The sequence below is a fragment of the Equus quagga genome, chromosome 12, assembly GCF_021613505.1.
Source record: "Equus quagga isolate Etosha38 chromosome 12, UCLA_HA_Equagga_1.0, whole genome shotgun sequence".
NCBI classification, from domain to species: Eukaryota; Metazoa; Chordata; class Mammalia; order Perissodactyla; family Equidae; genus Equus; species Equus quagga.
In genome coordinates this window covers 10,729,667-10,748,760 of record NC_060278.1, presented here as the reverse complement: position 1 = coordinate 10,748,760, position 19,094 = coordinate 10,729,667, and the positions used below count along the sequence as shown (strand labels likewise).

The 19,094-nt window shown below is 43.5% G+C and overlaps 1 protein-coding gene across 19 annotated transcripts in view; it reads left to right on the top strand.

Annotated features, from left to right (window-relative positions):
- The window catches only part of KIAA1217 (KIAA1217 ortholog), a 292,914-nt gene that overhangs the window by 247,262 nt on the left and 26,558 nt on the right, over nucleotides 1–19,094 (top strand). For all 19 annotated transcript variants that reach the window (XM_046678956.1, XM_046678938.1, XM_046678947.1 and 16 more), the window contains 2 exons: nucleotides 5,356–5,522; nucleotides 16,404–16,579. In XM_046678956.1, coding sequence (XP_046534912.1) covers nucleotides 5,356–5,522; nucleotides 16,404–16,579 — 343 coding nt within the window. The remainder of the gene's footprint in view (nucleotides 1–5,355; nucleotides 5,523–16,403; nucleotides 16,580–19,094) is intronic.

Sequence of the window (19,094 nt, the reverse complement as noted above, 5' to 3'; positions counted from 1 at the left end):
GTGAAGCCAGTGGAAGGTTCTGCACTGGGGAGGACCTCAGCCTAGCTGCAGTGTGGGCATTGATGAGCAGGGATGAGAGCCGATAGGGAGCCACCAGCGATTAAGGTGGGAGAAAAAGGCATACCTGAACCAGGACCCGCTTTTTAAGTGCCAGCATTCCCCCAAAAGAGGCCCCAACTGTATTCCCCATGGAGTTTATTCGCATCCAGGTATATTTGATGTACATCTTATCCTGCAGGCTCAAGGTGCATCTCTCTTAAGAATATGAGGTCTTCCCTCCCATTGGGTTAGAAATAGAAATGGTTACCAGGATGTGTTGGGCTGCTGAATGACACAGGAAGCATGTGGCAAGTTGGGTGAAAACCTTAATTTGGGGAAGCCACAGAGTGTTGTGCAGCATGACAGAGAGGACAGAATTGGGGACTTAAGTTGAGACCTCTGTGGGTCCTGGTTCCGCACCAGCCGAGTATGGGCAGTTCCGCTGTAAAGCCAGCGTGGCTGGCTCTTCCAGCATTCCCAGTCCTCATGAGATTTGTTGGTTTCCTTACAAATCAAGCAGTGACCTTGGCTGCAGCCAGATAATTATTTCATGGAAATTGCTAAACTTGTCTTCAGAGCAATTGCCAGTTTGTTTTAGAGATATTCATTCATTCATTTATTTTCTGATGTATTATGAACTTAGGGAAGAAAAGGAGCCTACTGAACTTGCAGAAACAGAGTAGAAGAGTGGTTGCCAGGGACTGGAGGCAGGGGAAATGGGTAGTGGTTGATCCAAAAATACAAACTTGTAGTTCAGAAGATGAATAAGTTCTGGGGTTCTAATGCGCAGCCCTGTGATTATAGGTAACAATGCTGAACTATATACTTGAAAATTGCCAAGAGGCTAGATCTTAAATATTCTCACCACAAAAAAGAAATGGTCATTATGTGACATGATGGCTGTGTTAGCTAACACTATGGAGGTGTTCATGCTGCGATATAGAAGTGTATCAAGTCAACACATTGTGCACCTTAAAGTTACACAGTGTTATATGTCAGTCATAGCTCAATAATGTTGGGGGAGGGGCAAGAACTACTCAGCACTAAAACCTTCCATTCCTTTAGGTTCTGTTCTCGAAACGGTTAGTATCCAATACCATTGTTCTAATCAATAGGTACATGCTATTTTGTATTCTCCTTTTATTCCTTTTTACTTCTGGTGACATAAGAAGAAGAAGAAGAAACATTTAGTGAGCATTTTCCGTGTGCCCGGGATGCGGGATGGGATAGGTACAATCATTATTCCCATGTTCCAGGTGAGGTAACTGAACACATGTCCACACACACGTGACCCAGATCAACATGATCCACCCACCTGTCATTTTATGTCATCTCTTTTCTTTTAAGGTGCCCTAGTCCCTTTGAAGATATATAGGTTGTTTCATTTCTTTGTTTTGAAAAATTGTGTAAATGTCTTTATGGGAGCGTGGGGGAAGGAGCAGGTGTAATTTCCATGGGATGTTATTTCCCAAAGTGGAATCAGTAAGTCCAAAGGGATGAACAGTTGAGTGGCACTGGCCACACGCCTCCACTTTTCTGTTCTGAAAGGCAAAGCCCATTTGCGATGCCACTAGCAACACGTGTGTGTGTTTGCTCCCCCACGTCTATACTGAGTTTGGTCTTTCTCATGCTAATGTGTCAGGGCTAGATGTGGTCCACAGGGCTTTAGTTGCCATGGCAGCTGCATTTGGTGTGTAAAATATATTAATTCTTCCGGAATCCTAGGAAGTGAGCTACAAGAGAAGTATTATCCCTGTTCTGTAGACAGGTACATGGAACTGTCTAGAAGTGAAGGAGCTCATTTGGCCAAGGGTAAATGAAAAAGGAAAACCCAGACTTCCTGTTACTTTAGGATATTTGGTATACTGTGGATGTAGGAGAACAGAAGGAGCCTCCCATTTTGAAGGCACACCAAGGACAACCCTATAAGAAGGTGTTAGCCACACTGCTGTTGAGTCATAGCCAGGCTGGCCAACCCCCAAACCCATGTTCTTTCTGTTACAACAGGATACGTTAAATTCACATCAAATTTGCATTTAATAAGATTCTTATTAAGATATGCTCAACTAAAGTAAATTACCTAAGAGAGGATTTGGTAGGAGAAAGGAGAGGCCTTTGCCTGGAGAGGGGGACGTGCACAGAAAGGCCTGAGGTTCTGAAGAGGAACTGCGCGCTGACTCTCCTACTAGATTAGAATGGGACTCCCCGTTTGTGGGTGTGGAGAGCAGATCCCAGGTCCTGTGAATCTAATCTGAAGGGGAACTCATTTACCACTCAGGGCCCCACCCACCAGATCCAGCTCCACCCATGGACTTCAGGGCACCTGCTTGTAGGTCTCAGCCTGTCGCTGTTGCCACCCCCAGCCTTCTGTACCTGCTGACACTCCAGGTGAGGAGAGAAGCTGGCAGAGGCACCTCCTGCCCACTCTGCTCAGAGAACTAATAATCACAGCTAACCACAATGAAGGGATCCCTCTGTGCCAGACAGTGGGCTAAGCAGTTTACTTGTGTTAATTCCATTATGCCACACAATAACTCTTATATCCATTTTACAGATGAGGAAGCTAAGATGCTGAGAGAGGTTAAGGAACTTCCCAAGGTCACACTACTAGGAAGTGGATACTGAGAATGATTTCCTGGTTTCTGGTTTAAATTGAGTGAATAATAGTGTCACTGGCTAAAATGAGGCCTATAGAGTTAGAGGTTTGAGGAAGATGAGCAGAAATAATGAATTGGGCCTGCTTGTAGAAGAGTCCAGTAACGATGTGAAGATGTTGCTGTGTGGAGCTGAAGATTACTGTATGCTGGAGACAAAGATGTGAGAGACCTTGGCAGGTGGTAGTCGTGGAAGTGGCCTCCTTGGAAAGCATGTCCAGCGAGAAGAGAAGCAGGCCCAGGACAGAGCAGGCTAGGGTTTGTTTAAAAGGTTGACCGAGGAAGAAATCAGAAAAGAGACTGAGCAAGATGGAGCTGCAGAGAGGGGAGAAGATGAGAGAGAGGAAAGTTTCAAAGTGACTGAGAAGAAAAGAAGTGAGTGACAAAACCCAACGTCAATCGAGGAGTCATGTCAGTCCAGCCTCCGTTGGGTTGACAACTGATCACTGGCCACCTTAAAGAGCCATTTCAGTGAATGATGGATGGTGTTAGAAACCAGATTGATGGGTGTAGATTCCAGAAAGAAATTTGATTGTGAAAGGTGTTTTTCAAGTCGCTTATCAGCATTTGACTCTAACAGATGGTGTGGAGACTCAAGCCTCTCCTCCATACAAGGGATTGGTGAGGTACACTGGTGCCCTCAGAATGTGTAAGGAGAAGAAGGGATGCAGAAGGATTGTGGGCCTTCATTTGGCTGAAGAATTAGCAGAATAGCTCTTATTACCAAATAGGAGAAGCTAGCTAGTGCAGAGTCATTTTTGTTGGAGAGAGACCCCGACAGTGTATCATTTGTTGTACAAATGGTGGTGTATGGCATGAGTATGGATTTGCGTGTGTGTGTGTGTGTGTGTGTCTGCATGCATGTACACATGCGCCTTTGCCTATGGAGATCAAGGGATGATAAAGTAACTTGACCAATTCTAAAAGAAAAACTTCCAGTTTATTATGATCACCCTCAGAATATTTGATCTTGAAGATGCTGTGTCAGCTCTGACATGCTGCTGTTACTGGAAATGTCACTTGGTGTCCTTCCACTGAGGACCTTTACAGTTGGAGACTATTCTTTTGAACAATTGCAGAGATGGCTATCTTACTCCTTTGAGGGTGACTGATTTGGGGAGGAACAGGCAAAAGTTGGTCAGAGCCATGACTGGTGCTGATGGGAGTGGTCAGTTAAGCTCAGAAAAATAAAAAGCTCACTGTCTGCTTTGCAGGGATTCTTTTGGAAATCCTTCAAATGCTTTCTCATTGGCTCCCCTGACTTCCCCAAGAGGGCCGTGGGGAGGCTGCGAGACTGGTTCTCTAAAGATGAGGAACCACATGTGCCATCAGCTCTCTGTTCGAGTTGCTGAGGCCAAGCAAGTAAGAGGACAATTGTGCGGCACACCCTTGCTCCCTGGCCTGCCACCTACATCCCATAGCCGCAGCTCTGTGAGGTTTGCAGGGCTGTGTGTGCCAGGGAAGGAAAGGTTCCAATGGATGTTGGGCCAAGATGGAAAGAGAGCCCGCTGCACTGTCACCACTCCAGGATATGCAAAGCAGCGACAGGGTTGTGTCGTGCAGGACCAGCCTGGCCTGTTGCAAAGCTTCCACTTTGTCCTTTACAGGAACAGCCCCTTCAGAAGCGTGTGTGTGTGTGTGTGTTTGTGTATGTGTAATGTGGATTCTATTCTGGAGGCCTATTCCATAGAATTACATTGTCCTAAAAGCGTTCACAGCTCCTTTTGTGTTCTCCACCTTGCTGGTCCTAGAAGTGCTTCTTGGGGTCCTTTTTGAGTCATTTTTAAAGCAAACTTGTCACATCAGGCCCTTCCCAGATGGACTTATGAAATACACAAGGCTTATTTAAGTCGGATTCAAGGAACAAAAGTTTATGACAGCAAGAAAACTGTTTAGGAAAAGTTTCTTTCCGCCGCCTTTGTCAATTCCTCTCCTCGAGAATTTTCGTGTCATGCTTGATTTTCTCACTAAAGGACATATGGGTAGAGGTCCTCCATCTTCTGGTTTGGAAACCCAGAGGGATTCAGGAGAGCACCCAGTTCTTATTAATTTCCCCTTGGCGATCAGCCAAATCTCTGCCCAGAACTCAGTGCATGTTCTTGGGGTACAGCTTCCTGCCAGGACTAGTCACAAAGGCAACCTGTGTTAAGTCCCAGAGTCTTCAAATTATTTTCTCTATTATAAAATTATAGATATTCATGATGCAGATTTAAAAATACAAAAAGCGGTAATATAAAAAATATAAAACTCATAGCATACCACCAGCTGGAGATACTGTTAACACTGTGTTATATGTACATCTAATCTTTTCTCTGTGCAAGCCTGTGTGTTTCAAGAAGATACACAGATAGGTAGACAGACAGACAGCTGGCTTCCTTAACATGGCATCATGCTGGACATACTGCTCTGTGATCTGCCTTCCTAGGGCACTAAATTCTAGAATATGACTTTTACACATGCAGCCTATAATATGGCTGGAATGTTCCATAATTTATTTAAACCCACTTCCTTATTTTTGCCATTTAGAGGACCAACATAATTAAAAATTTTTTTCATAGTGAAGGAATTGGGCATTTTTAGTGTTACCAGTAGTCTGTATTGGGATGTCTATCAGACTTTCCTTTGTGGTGTTCTTAGGGACTTTGCTGCTCTTGTCTCATAGGAACCCCCCATGTTCCTGGTGGGAAACCTCTCAGCGCCCTGGAGTCCACGGGACCCCCCAGCCAGCCCCTACCTGCTGGCGCCTCGGCCATCCACATGAGCCTGCTGGACATGAGACGCAGTGTGGCCGAACTCAGGCTCCAACTCCAGCAGATGCGACAGCTCCAGGTACAGACCATGTTCTTCGGGGACCGTGTCCACTGACTTACTTGCCCAAAGTCAGCTTTCTTCCCCTATTTGCCTCCTCCCACATCCCTAGCCCCACAGCACCTTCCAGGGTTCTTTCCACCATCCTTTCCTGGGGGGTAACCGAAGACCTGGATAACAGAACTGGACCAGTCTGATTTCCTCTCACACACGTAATTTGGTCTAGAGCCTTCCACTGTAACTATAGTCAATCTATACCCACTTGTTTAAGCTGTGCATGCTTTTACACATGAAAAAACCATTAAACATCTGCTTTTTGGAGGAGAGCTGAAAGGCAAGGAGCCCCATGGAGCATCCAACAGCCCATTCAGACTTCCTGCCTGCAGTGTTTGACTCTTTGCTCCTCCCCAATGGGCGTGCACAAAGGTGAATCGTCCGCTAAGCATTTTTTTATAAGGAACTGTGATGTATTTAGAAATGTGAGTTGAGACTAGAGGATGAATTCAGAAAGAAAAAGCAGCCACCGGGGATGATTTATTGAGAAAAACGTCTGTGTTTTATTTGGAGAGTGTGTTGCATAATAGTTTCCTTACCCTTTTCCATTGTTAAGGAATATGTGAGCTATATGGGACTCAAAGGGGAGGCGAAAATGACCCTTTGTGTCAAAATCTTGGTAAACAAATCCTATAAATCTGGCGAAGCAGAATAACGTACCTTCTGGTTCTGGTACTGAGGAGCTGGTGCTGTGTATCTGTACGAGGTCATACGTCTGCTTCAGGTATCAGCCCCAAACCTCCCTGCCTTTGGTGGGAGATTGGGCATTGAGCATGTAGTGCTGGCTTAGACTAGAAGCTCATAGTCCAAACGTTGGTGAAAGGCAAACCCACCCAGGAGCCTAGAGCAGCCACACAGGTGTGGTGTCCTCAGGAGCCAGTGGGATGCAACCTCCTGAGCTGGTGACGTCCAATAAGGAAAGGGCTTCAAACCACAGTTTCTCTCCCTTTAACTCGCAGAGGGCCTGAGCCCTACATTTTTCACCATCTCATTAAAGCTAAGAAGATGATTTCCCCTTGCTCTTTACCTGCCAGAGAACAAACAGAGAGCAGCTAGGCTGGGAGACCCGCCCTGAGGCCCTGTCACGGATCCTGAGAGCTAATGGGATGGGTCACACTGCTCAGTGCTCAGGTCTCCAAAGACGACGTCCCAGACACCTTGGACACCCCATGCAAATTCATGTAAATCCTCTTCTGAAGCAGGTTATCTGCAAAGTTCCCCCCCCTTTGCATTCACCTGTCCTTGCTTTGCAATTTTAAAGACACTTTGCAATGAAATGAAGTGTTCAGGTTAGGCTGAGGGTGTGTACAGGTGTGACAAGTCCAATGCCCACAGTGTCCAGGTAGTAACTTAACAAGTGAAGTGGAGGAGGGACAATGACACGTTTGCGCCTCTAAAGGGTAATCACCACTCAGCTCCACGCAGCTCTTAGCCTGATAGAATTGAAGTCCAGCGTTTCCAGATGTTTCAATATTTTAGGAGAATCTGGAAATACAGATTTTATCTGAAATATCTGTATTCATTCTAAAAATGTTGTAAAGTAATTAAAAAACAATTATTTAGTACTCTGCAGGCCAAAGGACACATGTGTAGGCCAGAGAGGGACCGTTGGCTCCCAGGTTCTTGCCTGGCGTTTATGGAGAGTTAGCCCCTTCTCACACGGCTGCTGCCTTTTAGCGCCACCTACTGGCCATTTGGAAATTGTGCGATCCCCTTTGGACCCTCACAAGAGAAAAAATCGTAAATATATGGTTTGTACGGTAGCACCTACTGCTTTCAAAAGTGAGCGTTTGTTGGTTTGGGGGCAGGGATGGAATTGCTGTAACATAAACACCATTCTTCCCCTGAAGCATGGTGAATTTGATACCCAGGCTGTACGTCTGTGGCTGTGGCGTCACCCTGTTGGTGGCTGGCATCGTTTGCTCCTCTGGCTGGCTGGGAGGGGTCTCCCACTACTTGCCACTCCTTGTAACCCTTGAACTGTGGCAGCTCGGTTGCCAAATCATAGCTTCGCAAACAAAGAGGCTCTTCGGTCAAGGTCTGGGAATGCTGTCTTAACCACACAAGTTCCTTCATTGCCCCAGAACTGCTCAGCTTTCCTGGCTGGCGGGGTGTAAAGAACAATGAGCAGCTGTGCTCTTGAGCTTAGAAGTTTGTGCTGTTCTAAAGAGCAGACACGGAGGGAAAGATACACATTTTCTTTCCTAAACTGGCTGCAGTTGTTGCTACCTCAGTCTGCGTATTCTCTGGTCCCCGTCAGCTTCCGTCCCCCCCCAGCCTCCACCTTTCAGTCAGGGGAATCTATTTAGGACAAAACCAGCTTAGAAGAATTAAGCCATCTCAGCATCACTTCTCCTTCAGCATATGTATTATACACCAAAAGTGAAGAACAAGCCCAAAGAGATTATGAGTCCTCATGGAGCTATCATGAGAGATATACAAAACCCTGTAGAATGGTCTCAAAAGAACAAAAATTGAATTAGAAATTCAAATGTTCTTTGAACTGTGTTATAAAATAGTGAAACTGAATGAAATCTTTTGTGCTTGGCAGCCGGCTCCAGTAATTAGATAATTAAATCATTGGAAAATCCTAGACTGTAGAGCATATCCTATTTGAGCATTTCATTTTCAGAATTGATGGGTTATTCTCAGGAATGGAAATCTGATGCAGACACAGTGGGGTGGGTATATTTAAAGGGGGCACAAAGAATGTCGAGGGAGGCCAGAGGAGCCTAGGCAGAAGATCAAGAAAACCATTGAAACTCTGTTCATGTAATTTCCTGCTCTCCAATTTCGCATGAATTATCAGTCTAAGAGAATGCTTCTTAATCCTGGCTGCCCATGAGAATCACCTGAGACCTTTAACGAAAGTATTGACACCTGAGAAGCATTGCCAGAGTCTGACTTCATTGGTGTGGACCAGAGGCTAGGCAGTGGTGATTCTAGAATGTTCCAGGGTAAAAACTACTGCTCTCAGGTATTTTGAATGCCCCGTCCATTGAGATGCCTCCTGGAAATGTTGAGCTCTCAGTCAGCTATCACAAAGGGTGAAGCAGAAACAAATGGGGTGTCCACCACCTTTGAGAAAGACACACCCAATAACTTCAAACAGTGCACCTCATTCCCAGTAGTTAATCAGATGTGTTCTCTACTTAGTAACAATTGAGACAAGAGCTATACGGAAGTTTTATGTTGTCATGTTCCCATTCCCATGTAGCAGCTGGGTCTGCAATTAGCTGGCAACAATGCAAAAGGAGGCAGGTGAAGTCTTGTACCTAACAAATGTTCCCTTCAAAAGATGATTATCTTTGTTTATTACCTTTTCTGGTATGATTTAGAAAAAGCCTACTTTTTCTAAACGATGAGCTGCATCTTTTTTCCAAAATGCCGTTGTACTTGGACTTTATCAAGGTAATCCCACATCCACAGACAAGACTACAGTTCCACCCTTTTCTGTGGGTTGAGGGGAGGGAGAAGCTTCTGGAAGAGATGGTTCAAGTTCTGTAGGGGCCAGATAAGACTTGGCCTAAAGAGAGAGTGGGTATATCCTACTTCTCTAATTCCCACATATTTTTTTCTTGGTCCCTTATCTCCCTATTCTAAGTCCTGATAAATAAAAAATGAGATTATTCTGAACTTAGTGTTCCATGTTTAAGATTAGTGAGGAGGCAAAACATCATTATAAAAGAGAAATATAGCAGTACACAGAGTCCTTGTATTTGAAATGATGTAATTCAGTACAGTTATCTTAAGGTGTCTTTTTATAAGAAAGTGCCTCATAGAAATGTGCCGGAGTCTCATTAATCTTCTTACATCCAAAATAATGGTCTTGGGAATGAGAAAAGCACACTGAAGGTTGGCCATGCTGAGCAGACCTGTTTTCCCCTACTGGGCAGAAATAATAAATGGAACTAGTACAGGGTTTGGCAGGTAGACAGCCATAAAATGTCTCAAGTCCTAGTTGGACCTTCACACAGAGGTTGTCTAAGTTGGGGAGACTTCTCCTGGATAGCATGTAGTTGTGGCCAGACATGCTTTCCCTTGTTCCTTACAGCCTAGCAAACTTATCCAGGTGGTCAGGAGTTATTCTGGGGTCTGGATTCCATTATAAAACTTCGTGATTTGTTGAACAACCACTGTTCAATGTCACGACTTGACAGCAAAATCAGTTCAGTTATACTATGCACCATTGGCAAGACCAATAGTCTTAGATTTTATGTAAGAAATCAAGATTGAGTATGTGAGGTATATGTTCATTTTGAGGTGGGTAGAAATAGGTTTAGGTAGTTTCCTAGTTACTTGATGAAGTTGATATGAATTACTTATTGGATCCAATTACATTTTTATGGCCAAGAATATATTTCTGTTGAAGTATTTTTATAAAAATATCAAGTATGGAATTTTCAATAAACTTATGTTTCCAGCACTAAGGGTGTAACTACAACTGTACTTGCCTTCCCACTGTTGACAGCAAGAAAACTGAAAAGTAAATAAATGTATGAAACAACTCTTTTCAGACATCCGACAACAGACAACACAGGATGGTGATCTTAAGGAGAATGGAAACAAAGGAGGTGAAACCTACATGTGACTCAGCTTTCTGCGTGGGGGCTCTTTTCAGATCATGATGCAGAAAGGGCTACCTAAGCAGAGCACTGACAGTCTTACTGAGTTGAGGGGATAAGATCAAAGTGTAGAGAGCTGAAGCAGCTAGAATTTGTGGAGTACCAAGTAAGAGGAAGCTCTGTGGAGGAAGAACTATATAAATCTGTGAGTCTGTTATAGAATACTAAGCCAACCACATGTAGTTGAAAGACCGCTAAGCCAGGCAAAAACAAAGTGGGAGGCTATAAGCTAAAAAATTACCAGAGCTCACACAGGGCTGGGAGATGCTCATGTTTTGACAAGCAAGAGTAAAGAGGCTTTATTGATCAATTGAGTCATTCAGTAGAGATTAGAGAAGGACCATGCTTCAGTCTTAGGACTAAACTAGCCCCAGAGTAAAAACTACCCTAGATTCACCCTAGCTAAGGTTAAAAACAAGTCTCTAAAGAACAAAAATAATTCACAAGTAGTTGAACTCTCTGCCAGAGAAAGTCCAAAAGCTGTAAAGGAAAACAACAAAATCCAGAACACCATGTCCAGCATCCAGTCAAAAATTACTAGACATGTGATGATGCTGAGAAATGTGACCCGTAGGCTTAAGAAAAATCCAATGGAAACCAACCAGAAAGGATAGGAATAATGAGATCAGCAGCAAGGACTTTAAAACAGCTATTATAATTATTCTCAAGGATTTAAAGGCAAACATGAACACAATGAGACAAGAAATAGAAGCTATAAAAAATATCTAAAGAGAACTTTCAGGAGCTGAAAAACACAATATCTGAATGGACTTAATAGAAGATTAATCAGTGCTGAAACAAAATATCAACCAATTTGAAAACATAGCAATAGAAACTGCCCAAACTAAAGTACAGAGCGAAAAAAGCCTGAAGAAAACCAACTGAATCTTAGTGAATTGTGGAACAATATTAAGTGGTAAAGAGGATGAGAAGAATGTTAGAAGGAATAATGGCTGAAAGTTTTCCATGTTTAAGGAAAGGTGTAAATCCACATACCAAAAAAGCTCAATAAAGCCTTAGAATAGTAAGCACAAATAAAACTACACCAAAGCACATTGTAATCAAATTGCTGAAAATCAGGAATAAATAGAAAAATCTTAAAAGCTGCCAAAGGGGCAAAAAGATACATTACATGCAGGGAAACATAAGTAAGAATTATCACTGACTTCTCATCAAAGACAAAAGTTAAGTCAGGAGACAATGGAATGGTATCTTTTTTTTTTTTTTAAGATTTTATTTTTCCTTTTTTCTCCCCAAGGCCCCCCAGCACACAGTTGTATATATTTTAGTTGTGGGTCCTTCTAGTTGTGATACATGGGATGCCACCTCAGCATGGCCTGATGGGTGGTGCCATGTCCGCGCCCAGGATTCGAACCAGCGAAACCTTGGGCCACCAAAGCAGAGCACGTGAACTTAACTACTCGGCCACGGGGTCAGGCCCTAGAATGACATCTCTAAAGTATTGAAAGGAAAAAACTCCTTCAGAAAATAGAGGACACTTCCCAACTCATTTTCTGAAGCCAGCTCTACTCTAAGAGGAAAACCAGTCAAAGATACTATAAGAAAAGAAAACCACAAACCAATATCCCTCATGAAAATATATGTAACAAATCCTTAACAAAATAGTAGCAATTGAATCCAGCAATATATGAAAAGGATAATACCTTTTCCTGGGTATTATGCCAGGAATGAATGCAAGATTGCTTTAATAAAAATTTTTTAAAGACCAATATATTTGACCTTATTAGCAGAATAAAGGAGAAAATCATATTGTTTCAAAAACTGCAGAAAAAAAGTGACAAAATTTAATACAACTGATAAAAACATTTAGCACTCTAGGAGTAGAAGAGACTTCCTTAACCTGATAAAGGATGTCTGAAAAACCCACAGAAAACATTATAGTTAATGAGGAAACGCTACACACATTCCCAGTAAGGTTGGGAACAAGACTGAAGAAGCCAGCTCTCGCTTTCATTTAGCACTGTACTGAAGATCCTAGCAAGTGTGTTAGCTCAAAAAAGAGGTAAAAGCCATACAGATGGGAAAGAAAAAGTGTAATTGGCTTTACTCACAAATGACGTGATTGTGTACATATAAAACCAAAAAGAATCTACAAAATAATGCTACCAGAAGTAAGTGAATTTAAGCAAGATCACCATAATCAAGTCACTGTGTAAAAATATAAAAATTTCATTACATACAATGTACTTAATCATACATGGATTTATCCATGCAATGGAATACCACTCAGCATTAAAAAGAATGAACTCAAGACTCAACAACATGGCTGGATCTCAAAAACAATATCCTGAAGGAAAGACGCCAGACACAAAAGATTACATATTGTATAATTTCACTTATATGACATTCTAGAACAGGAAGAACTAATTTATAGAGACAGAAAACAGATTGGTAGTTTCCTTGGGCTAGAGGTTGGAAGATTGATTGCAAAGAGTCAGAAAGAAATTTTCTAGGGCGATAAAAATTGTTGTCTAGGGGCTGGTCTGGTCGTGTAGTGGTTAAGTTTGTGCACTCCACTTTGGCACCTTAGGGTTCACAGGTTTGGTCCTCAGTTGCGGACCTACACATCACTCATCAAGCCATGCTGTGGCGGCATCCCACATACAAAATAGAGAATGATTGGCACAGATGTTAGCTCAGTACAATCTTCCTCAAGCAGAAAGAGGAAGATTGGCAACAGATGTTAGCTCAGGGCCAATCTTCTCACCAAAGATAGATAGATAGATAGATAGATAGATAGATAGATAGATAGATATAGTCTATCTTTTTAGTGGTGGTTACATTGGTGTATACATTTGTCAAAACTCATTGACCTGTGCACTTAAAATGGGTATATTTTATTGTTTATAAACTATACCTTAATAGAGCTTTTTTTTTTAAGTCCACAATTGAAATGTAGGTATCACTGCTAAGCAAAAATAAAGGCAATGATTGGATGTGCTGATGACTAATTTATTTGAAGCATTTAGAGAGAGATGTTGACCTACTTCCTGCCTTCAGCGTCATTTTTATGCACTGTTAGGATGAAGTGCTGGAGACGGTGGCAAGACCACCAGGCAGGGAGGGTGAGGGACCAGAGGGAAGTAGAAAGAAAACTATGCCCATGTTTATTCCTCCACGATTAACTCATTGTTGCTCACATGCCAGCCAGTGTGCTATGGAAAATTCTCTCTTTAGTCCCTCCAGCTGTCTCTGGTAAGCCCCTTCTTCTGGGAAGGGGGATCGTAGAGCCTAGAACTCCAAACAAGACCCTCCCTCCCCTCCTCTTTGAGCAGAATAATTTGAATGTGATCTGACCATGTTCCCAATTGAATAAATTGTGTATTACATGCAGTTGTGTTCTTCTGACATGTCCGTAGGCTTCTCAGAAACGATATATGGAGTCATTCATACAGCAAATGTGTGTCGGGCACCTACTGTGTGCCAGCAACTGTGCCTGTGGCTGGAAATAGAACAGACGTGCTCCCTGCCGTGCTCTCTGGCACTCTCTATCTAGCAGATGGTGGTTGAGAAATGACTGGATTGAATTAAAAAGACCAATTCTCATCCTGCTTCTGCCCTGCAGTTGCCGAGGGACTCTGACCAAGTCACTTAACCTCTCATGGCTTCCCTTTCCCAGCTCGCAAGCTTCAATTTTGAGGATTTTAAATATTCCAACAACACAATTTCCAGCTTGATAGACACTGTTGATATCCACTGCTAACTGTACCATAACCTTATTGGAGCTCGTCTGTGAAATTTGTGCAAAAGGGCTGGCTGCAGAGAGCTGTGCCACACAGCTCTTGGCACAGTGACATCATCTATCCATTCAAGAGCCCTTTTCTTAGACCGTGATGCTCATCTTTGGTGGCACATTAGAATCATCTGAGGAGTTTAAAAAATTCCCAGCGCCTAGGCTGCACCTCAGACCAATTAAATCAGACGCTTGGAAGTGGACCCAGGTGTCATCACTTTTAGACACCCTTAATCATCTCCTTATTTGTCCCTTACATACCCATTATCACCCATCGCCTTTCTGCCCCCCTAAAGGAAATAGCTCTGTGGTATTTGACGCATGGCATGGAATTTGTGTGTACCATTTGGTATCAGGTAGTGTCACTGTGTATATTTAACAACAACTACAGACAGAGCAAGTAAGCGCATTAGTGCTGACCCCAGGGCATATCTGAGCCCATGGGTCTCCCCATATTTCTACCATCTAGGAAAGAATTTTGGATTCTCCATTGTCTATTGTTAGCAACATTACTGCTTAATTCATGCATTCAAGACATTAAATGAAGGCCCGCTATGCGTCAGGCACTGCGTCCTGGAGATCTGTGGAGAGCTGAAATTTACCAGGTGGAGGGAATACCATATGCAAAGTCCCTGTGGCAGAAAGGATCTCGGTCAGTCAGAACTGAGAAGATGTTCATGTGGCCTGAGCAGGGAATATGGCTGCATGCCAGTGCAAGGAGTCTGGGAAGTGGGAAAGGACCAGACCCCCCCGCACCTTGTGGGCAGAGCTGCCGCTGCAGAGAACATAGGAGGAAGTTGACCTCTGTGAACTGTCTCCAAACGTGGTGCCTTTCAGCCATATACTGACTGGCTGTTTTTAAGACCACAATAAAAAGACATCATTAGCCAAAGCAGTGAGAGAGCGTGATCATGAGTCATACAGAGGAGGTAACCCAAGAGTGGCACATTTTTATTTGGTTTCCTCCCAGACAAAACCGCAGGCCCCACCCCGAGGGTTATGCTCCCTGATAACAATAGCTGGTATGTACTGGGAGCCAGGTTTGTGCCAGGCACTATCGTAAGCCCTTTCTTGCCTCGCTGACTCTCCGTTACCAGCCTATGGGATATGAGCTATGACTACCCCTTCTTATGGATAGACACAGAGAGATTAATAACTTGCCCACAGTCACCCAGCTATTAAGTGGTAAAACTAGGAATCGAACCCAGGCAGGGTCTCTCCGGATGGTCAGTTGATCATGGTGCCATGCTGTTGTTGGAAGGTGATGGTGATGGTGGCTCTGCTGGTGGCTCATGTTGAAATGTTTTGTCTTTATTCAGAGAAAATGGAAGCCATGGTGAGGTTTCAAGCGGGTGGCCACATGGTCACATGGCATTTCCCCCCAATTTGCACAGATAATGGACAGTTGACTGAGACATCACTCCTATGAGCTGATCTACAGTAGTTGTAGAAAAGACCACGAAACCAGAAAACAAAGGAAACAATAACAGCTAATTGGAATTTCAGGGGAACCTTAGGTATAATATAATAGATATAACATAATTACTGTTTTGGAGGCTGATGGAATGAATTCACATGATGTGTGTGCTGTCAGAAAATTATCCTGCCCCAGGGAAATACTAAACACCTTCCCTTGCAAGTGTTTGACTAGATTCTTCTGAAGCCTTAATGCAAATTCGCATATCCTATACTCTCCGGGGTGAGAAACAAGAGTGCTCTGGAAACTATATGAAAAATTATATGGAAATTGTGGTCTTACACATGCAGGCAGCCTACGTATACTCCAAGGAAATTAGTAAATTGCCACACGCCTTGGGCTCATCTGAAATCATTATTGTTGCCACCGTCAACATCAAGTACTGGGATTACACAATATTTGGTACATGGACCCATATAAACACGAGGGACACAGACTCTTTTTTAAGCGATATGCTGAAGTAGTCCATAGCCAAATGAACATTTGTTGAGTGCCTCTTCTATACCAAGCAGTATCTCATTTAATGTTCAGACTAGCCCTGCATGGGGAAGTGACTGCTCATCCTTGGAGATAAGATAATGGAGACCAAGAGAGTCGAAGTAACGTGCCAGTCTCACAGTAGCAGGGAGAGCGTTTAGGGTTTGATCCAAAGTCTGCTTGGCTTCAAAGCCGGTGCTGTTGGCTGCTCCCGATAAAAACGTGTCAGCGAGGGTTTATGCCCATTGTCCATGATGCTCTGACCAGAGTATAGAAAGGATCCAATTTTTTGCAGACACAGACATGAAAGTCTGGTTGTCAGCTGGCTGCTAAAACTCAGATGTTGGCTGAGTATGATATACAGTTTTTGCTCCCTTCCCTTTCTCATTGAAATAAAGAAATCCTCAGCTGCAGGGCCATTTATCCAAACCCGCTGCTGAAGACTGCCAGGCGTGCAGTTGCCACGATGTCAGTCAGGCAGAGCCAGCTGAGGTTGATTTCTTCTGTTCCAACAGCTGCAGAACCAGGAGCTGCTGAGGGCGATGATGAAGAAGGCTGAGCTGGAAATCAGTGGCAAAGTGGTAGAAACGATGAAGAGACTGGAGGATCCTGTGCAACGACAGCGCGTCCTGGTGGAGCAAGAGAGACAAAAATACCTGCGCGAAGAGGAGAAGATCGTCAAGAAGCTATGGTGAGTGCCGGTCACTTGCGGCATATTAGCTGTTTCACCTGAAAAGGTAGCCTGTCTTTGCCAATTAGGAGGCCCTTCCTCAGTGATGGCCCCCCACCCTTTATTGAGCACCCACTATGTACAAGTTCACGTTCTGCTGGTTCTGGGTATCCGCATACACTTAGCGCCCTTCCATCCAGGCCCCAAAAATTCAGCAATCCTCAGGTGCACCATGTTCTTCTGTAGGGCTCAGTAAGATAAAATTAAAAGGAGCAAATGGCAAAACCTAGTGGTAAAGGGGAAGTCTGCATTTAATCTCAATAAACTAAAACTAGTAGCCAAAATAATGCAGCACTAAAATTATCATCCCGTTATTCAACTGTAGTTAAAATCACGAAAGAAGAATTTAAATACAAAGGATGTCCAATCCAGGATGAAAGATGCTTCCTTGAATGTTACTAATCTTATATGAGGTTCTTATGGAAAGCATCTATCAAGTCCCACTATTGAAGTGAGCAGGGTTTTATTACTTCCCAGCCCGTGGGGCAGGCAATCTTTTATGTTAATGTATGTTTTTTTATGCAACGAAGGTTTATCATAGAACTATTTCACCTTTCAGTATAATGAATGCTAATTTTTGTGGGTTCTTCTAGTGTTGGTAATTCTCTCGTTTCTTAGAAAGCTTGAAGCTCCCAAACTGGGATTGTAAGGGACCAACTTTCAAATTCTTCTCATGACCAGAATCACCAGAAATTTCCATCATGGAAAGTGTTGTTTTCTATCACCTGTTTGATTTTGAGCTGTAGTTTATGTCACTTCAGATGCCAACCTAATGTGTCTGATTAAAATTAGAATGTGCCTTTCAGTAGCAGTCTAGAGGAAAAAATATATTTATTATTTTCCTAAAAAATTACATTTGACCACTGTTCACTGACATCTCAAAATAGCTTCTAAAATTTTGTTTAGTTCATGCATTTATAGACAGCTAATCACCCACCATGAGGTAATAAGGCTATTATTTGTCTGAAATGTTTTTGTGACAGCCCGAGTTGTCTAAAACTAGGTCTGAAGATTCGTCTTGAAAACGTCTTTCAAAATAGATAGCCTTTTAGTAATATTTTTATAAATTTTCCAATTAAATTATGAAAAAGTACATTTCCTTCCTTTAAAAGTTGTGATTATTGGTTAGCTGAGGTGCCAGGTGATCCTACACAAAGGAGAGTTTGCTTCTGGCCCCAGGGATCTGGAAAACACCCTGAAATAATTCTTCTTCATATGCCCCCAGGCCAAGCACAGTGCCATGCGCACAGTAGGGTCTCACAAATGGTTTGTTAAACTGAACTGAAATGGCCTCGAAGACAGGTGGGATTTCATCGGTGGAGGCTAGAGTGGGGGACGTCCCAGGCAGAGGAACGACAAGTCTCAGGACCCAGAAGCCACAAGACATCCGTGGAGAATTGGGGGTAGTTGAGTTTGGCGGGAGAGTTGTGTACAAGATACTAATCGTGTCTCATATTTGGGTCGCACCATTTCCGTTTGCGTCGTCCCTGCCCATATCTTAGACCATACTCGCGCCCTGCATGCCTGCTTGCTATCTGTCTGGCCTGTGTTTACTGAGATGGCAAGATCATGCAACAGAAACCTGGATTTCTGGCTTTTCATGAAAGTTCCTGGGTCCAGCCCCAGATTCAGAATTTCTCTGGAGGGAGCTTGGGAATGTGCATTTTGCAAAGGGACAGGGGAGATTCTGAAGCACCTTCCCCTTTGTGAGTCACTGCCCGTCCTCATGAGGAGGTCACTGAAGTTTTTGGATCAAGGAAGTAGGGGAGTCAGAGCTGTGTTTCAGGTCGGTCCCTCCAGCAATCCCATGAGGGACTGATTGAGGGGGCAAGATTGGCGTCAGGGTAACCATATTGGAAAGAACTATCATGGTCCAGACAAAAGCCATTAAGGCCTGACTCAAGCAGTGGAAATTGGAATGGGCAAAGAAATCAAATGCAAAATGGACTGATTGGATGGATCAGAGTGGTGAGAAAGAGCCCAGTGGTGTAGTGGTTAAGTTCACATGCTTTGCTTTGGCGGCCTGGGGTTCGCCAGTTCAGATCCCAGGCGCAGGCTTACACACCGCTCATCAAGCCATGCTTTTGGCGGCATCTCACACACAAAATAGAGGAAGATCGGCAGAGGTGTTAGCTCAGTGACAATCTTCTTCAAGCAGAAAGAGGAAGATTGGCAACAGATGTTAGCTCAGGGCCAATTGTCTTCACCCAAAAAAAAAGAAAAAAAAAGAGTGGGTTACCAAAGACAGCGGGGAAATTTCAACTCAGGTACATTAGGAAAACAATGCTATCTCCCTTCCTCCTCCCATTTGGCCTCCCCCTGCCCTTCCTCCTCTCTCGGTCCTCCCCATTCTCCTCGCCCTGCCTCTCTCCTTCCATACACACACACTGGAAATTAAGTTCCCTTGGGGATCCTGATAAGTTGCTGGTGAGCCATTCAGATGGCAGAGGAATGAAATTTGGGTCTAGAACTATGG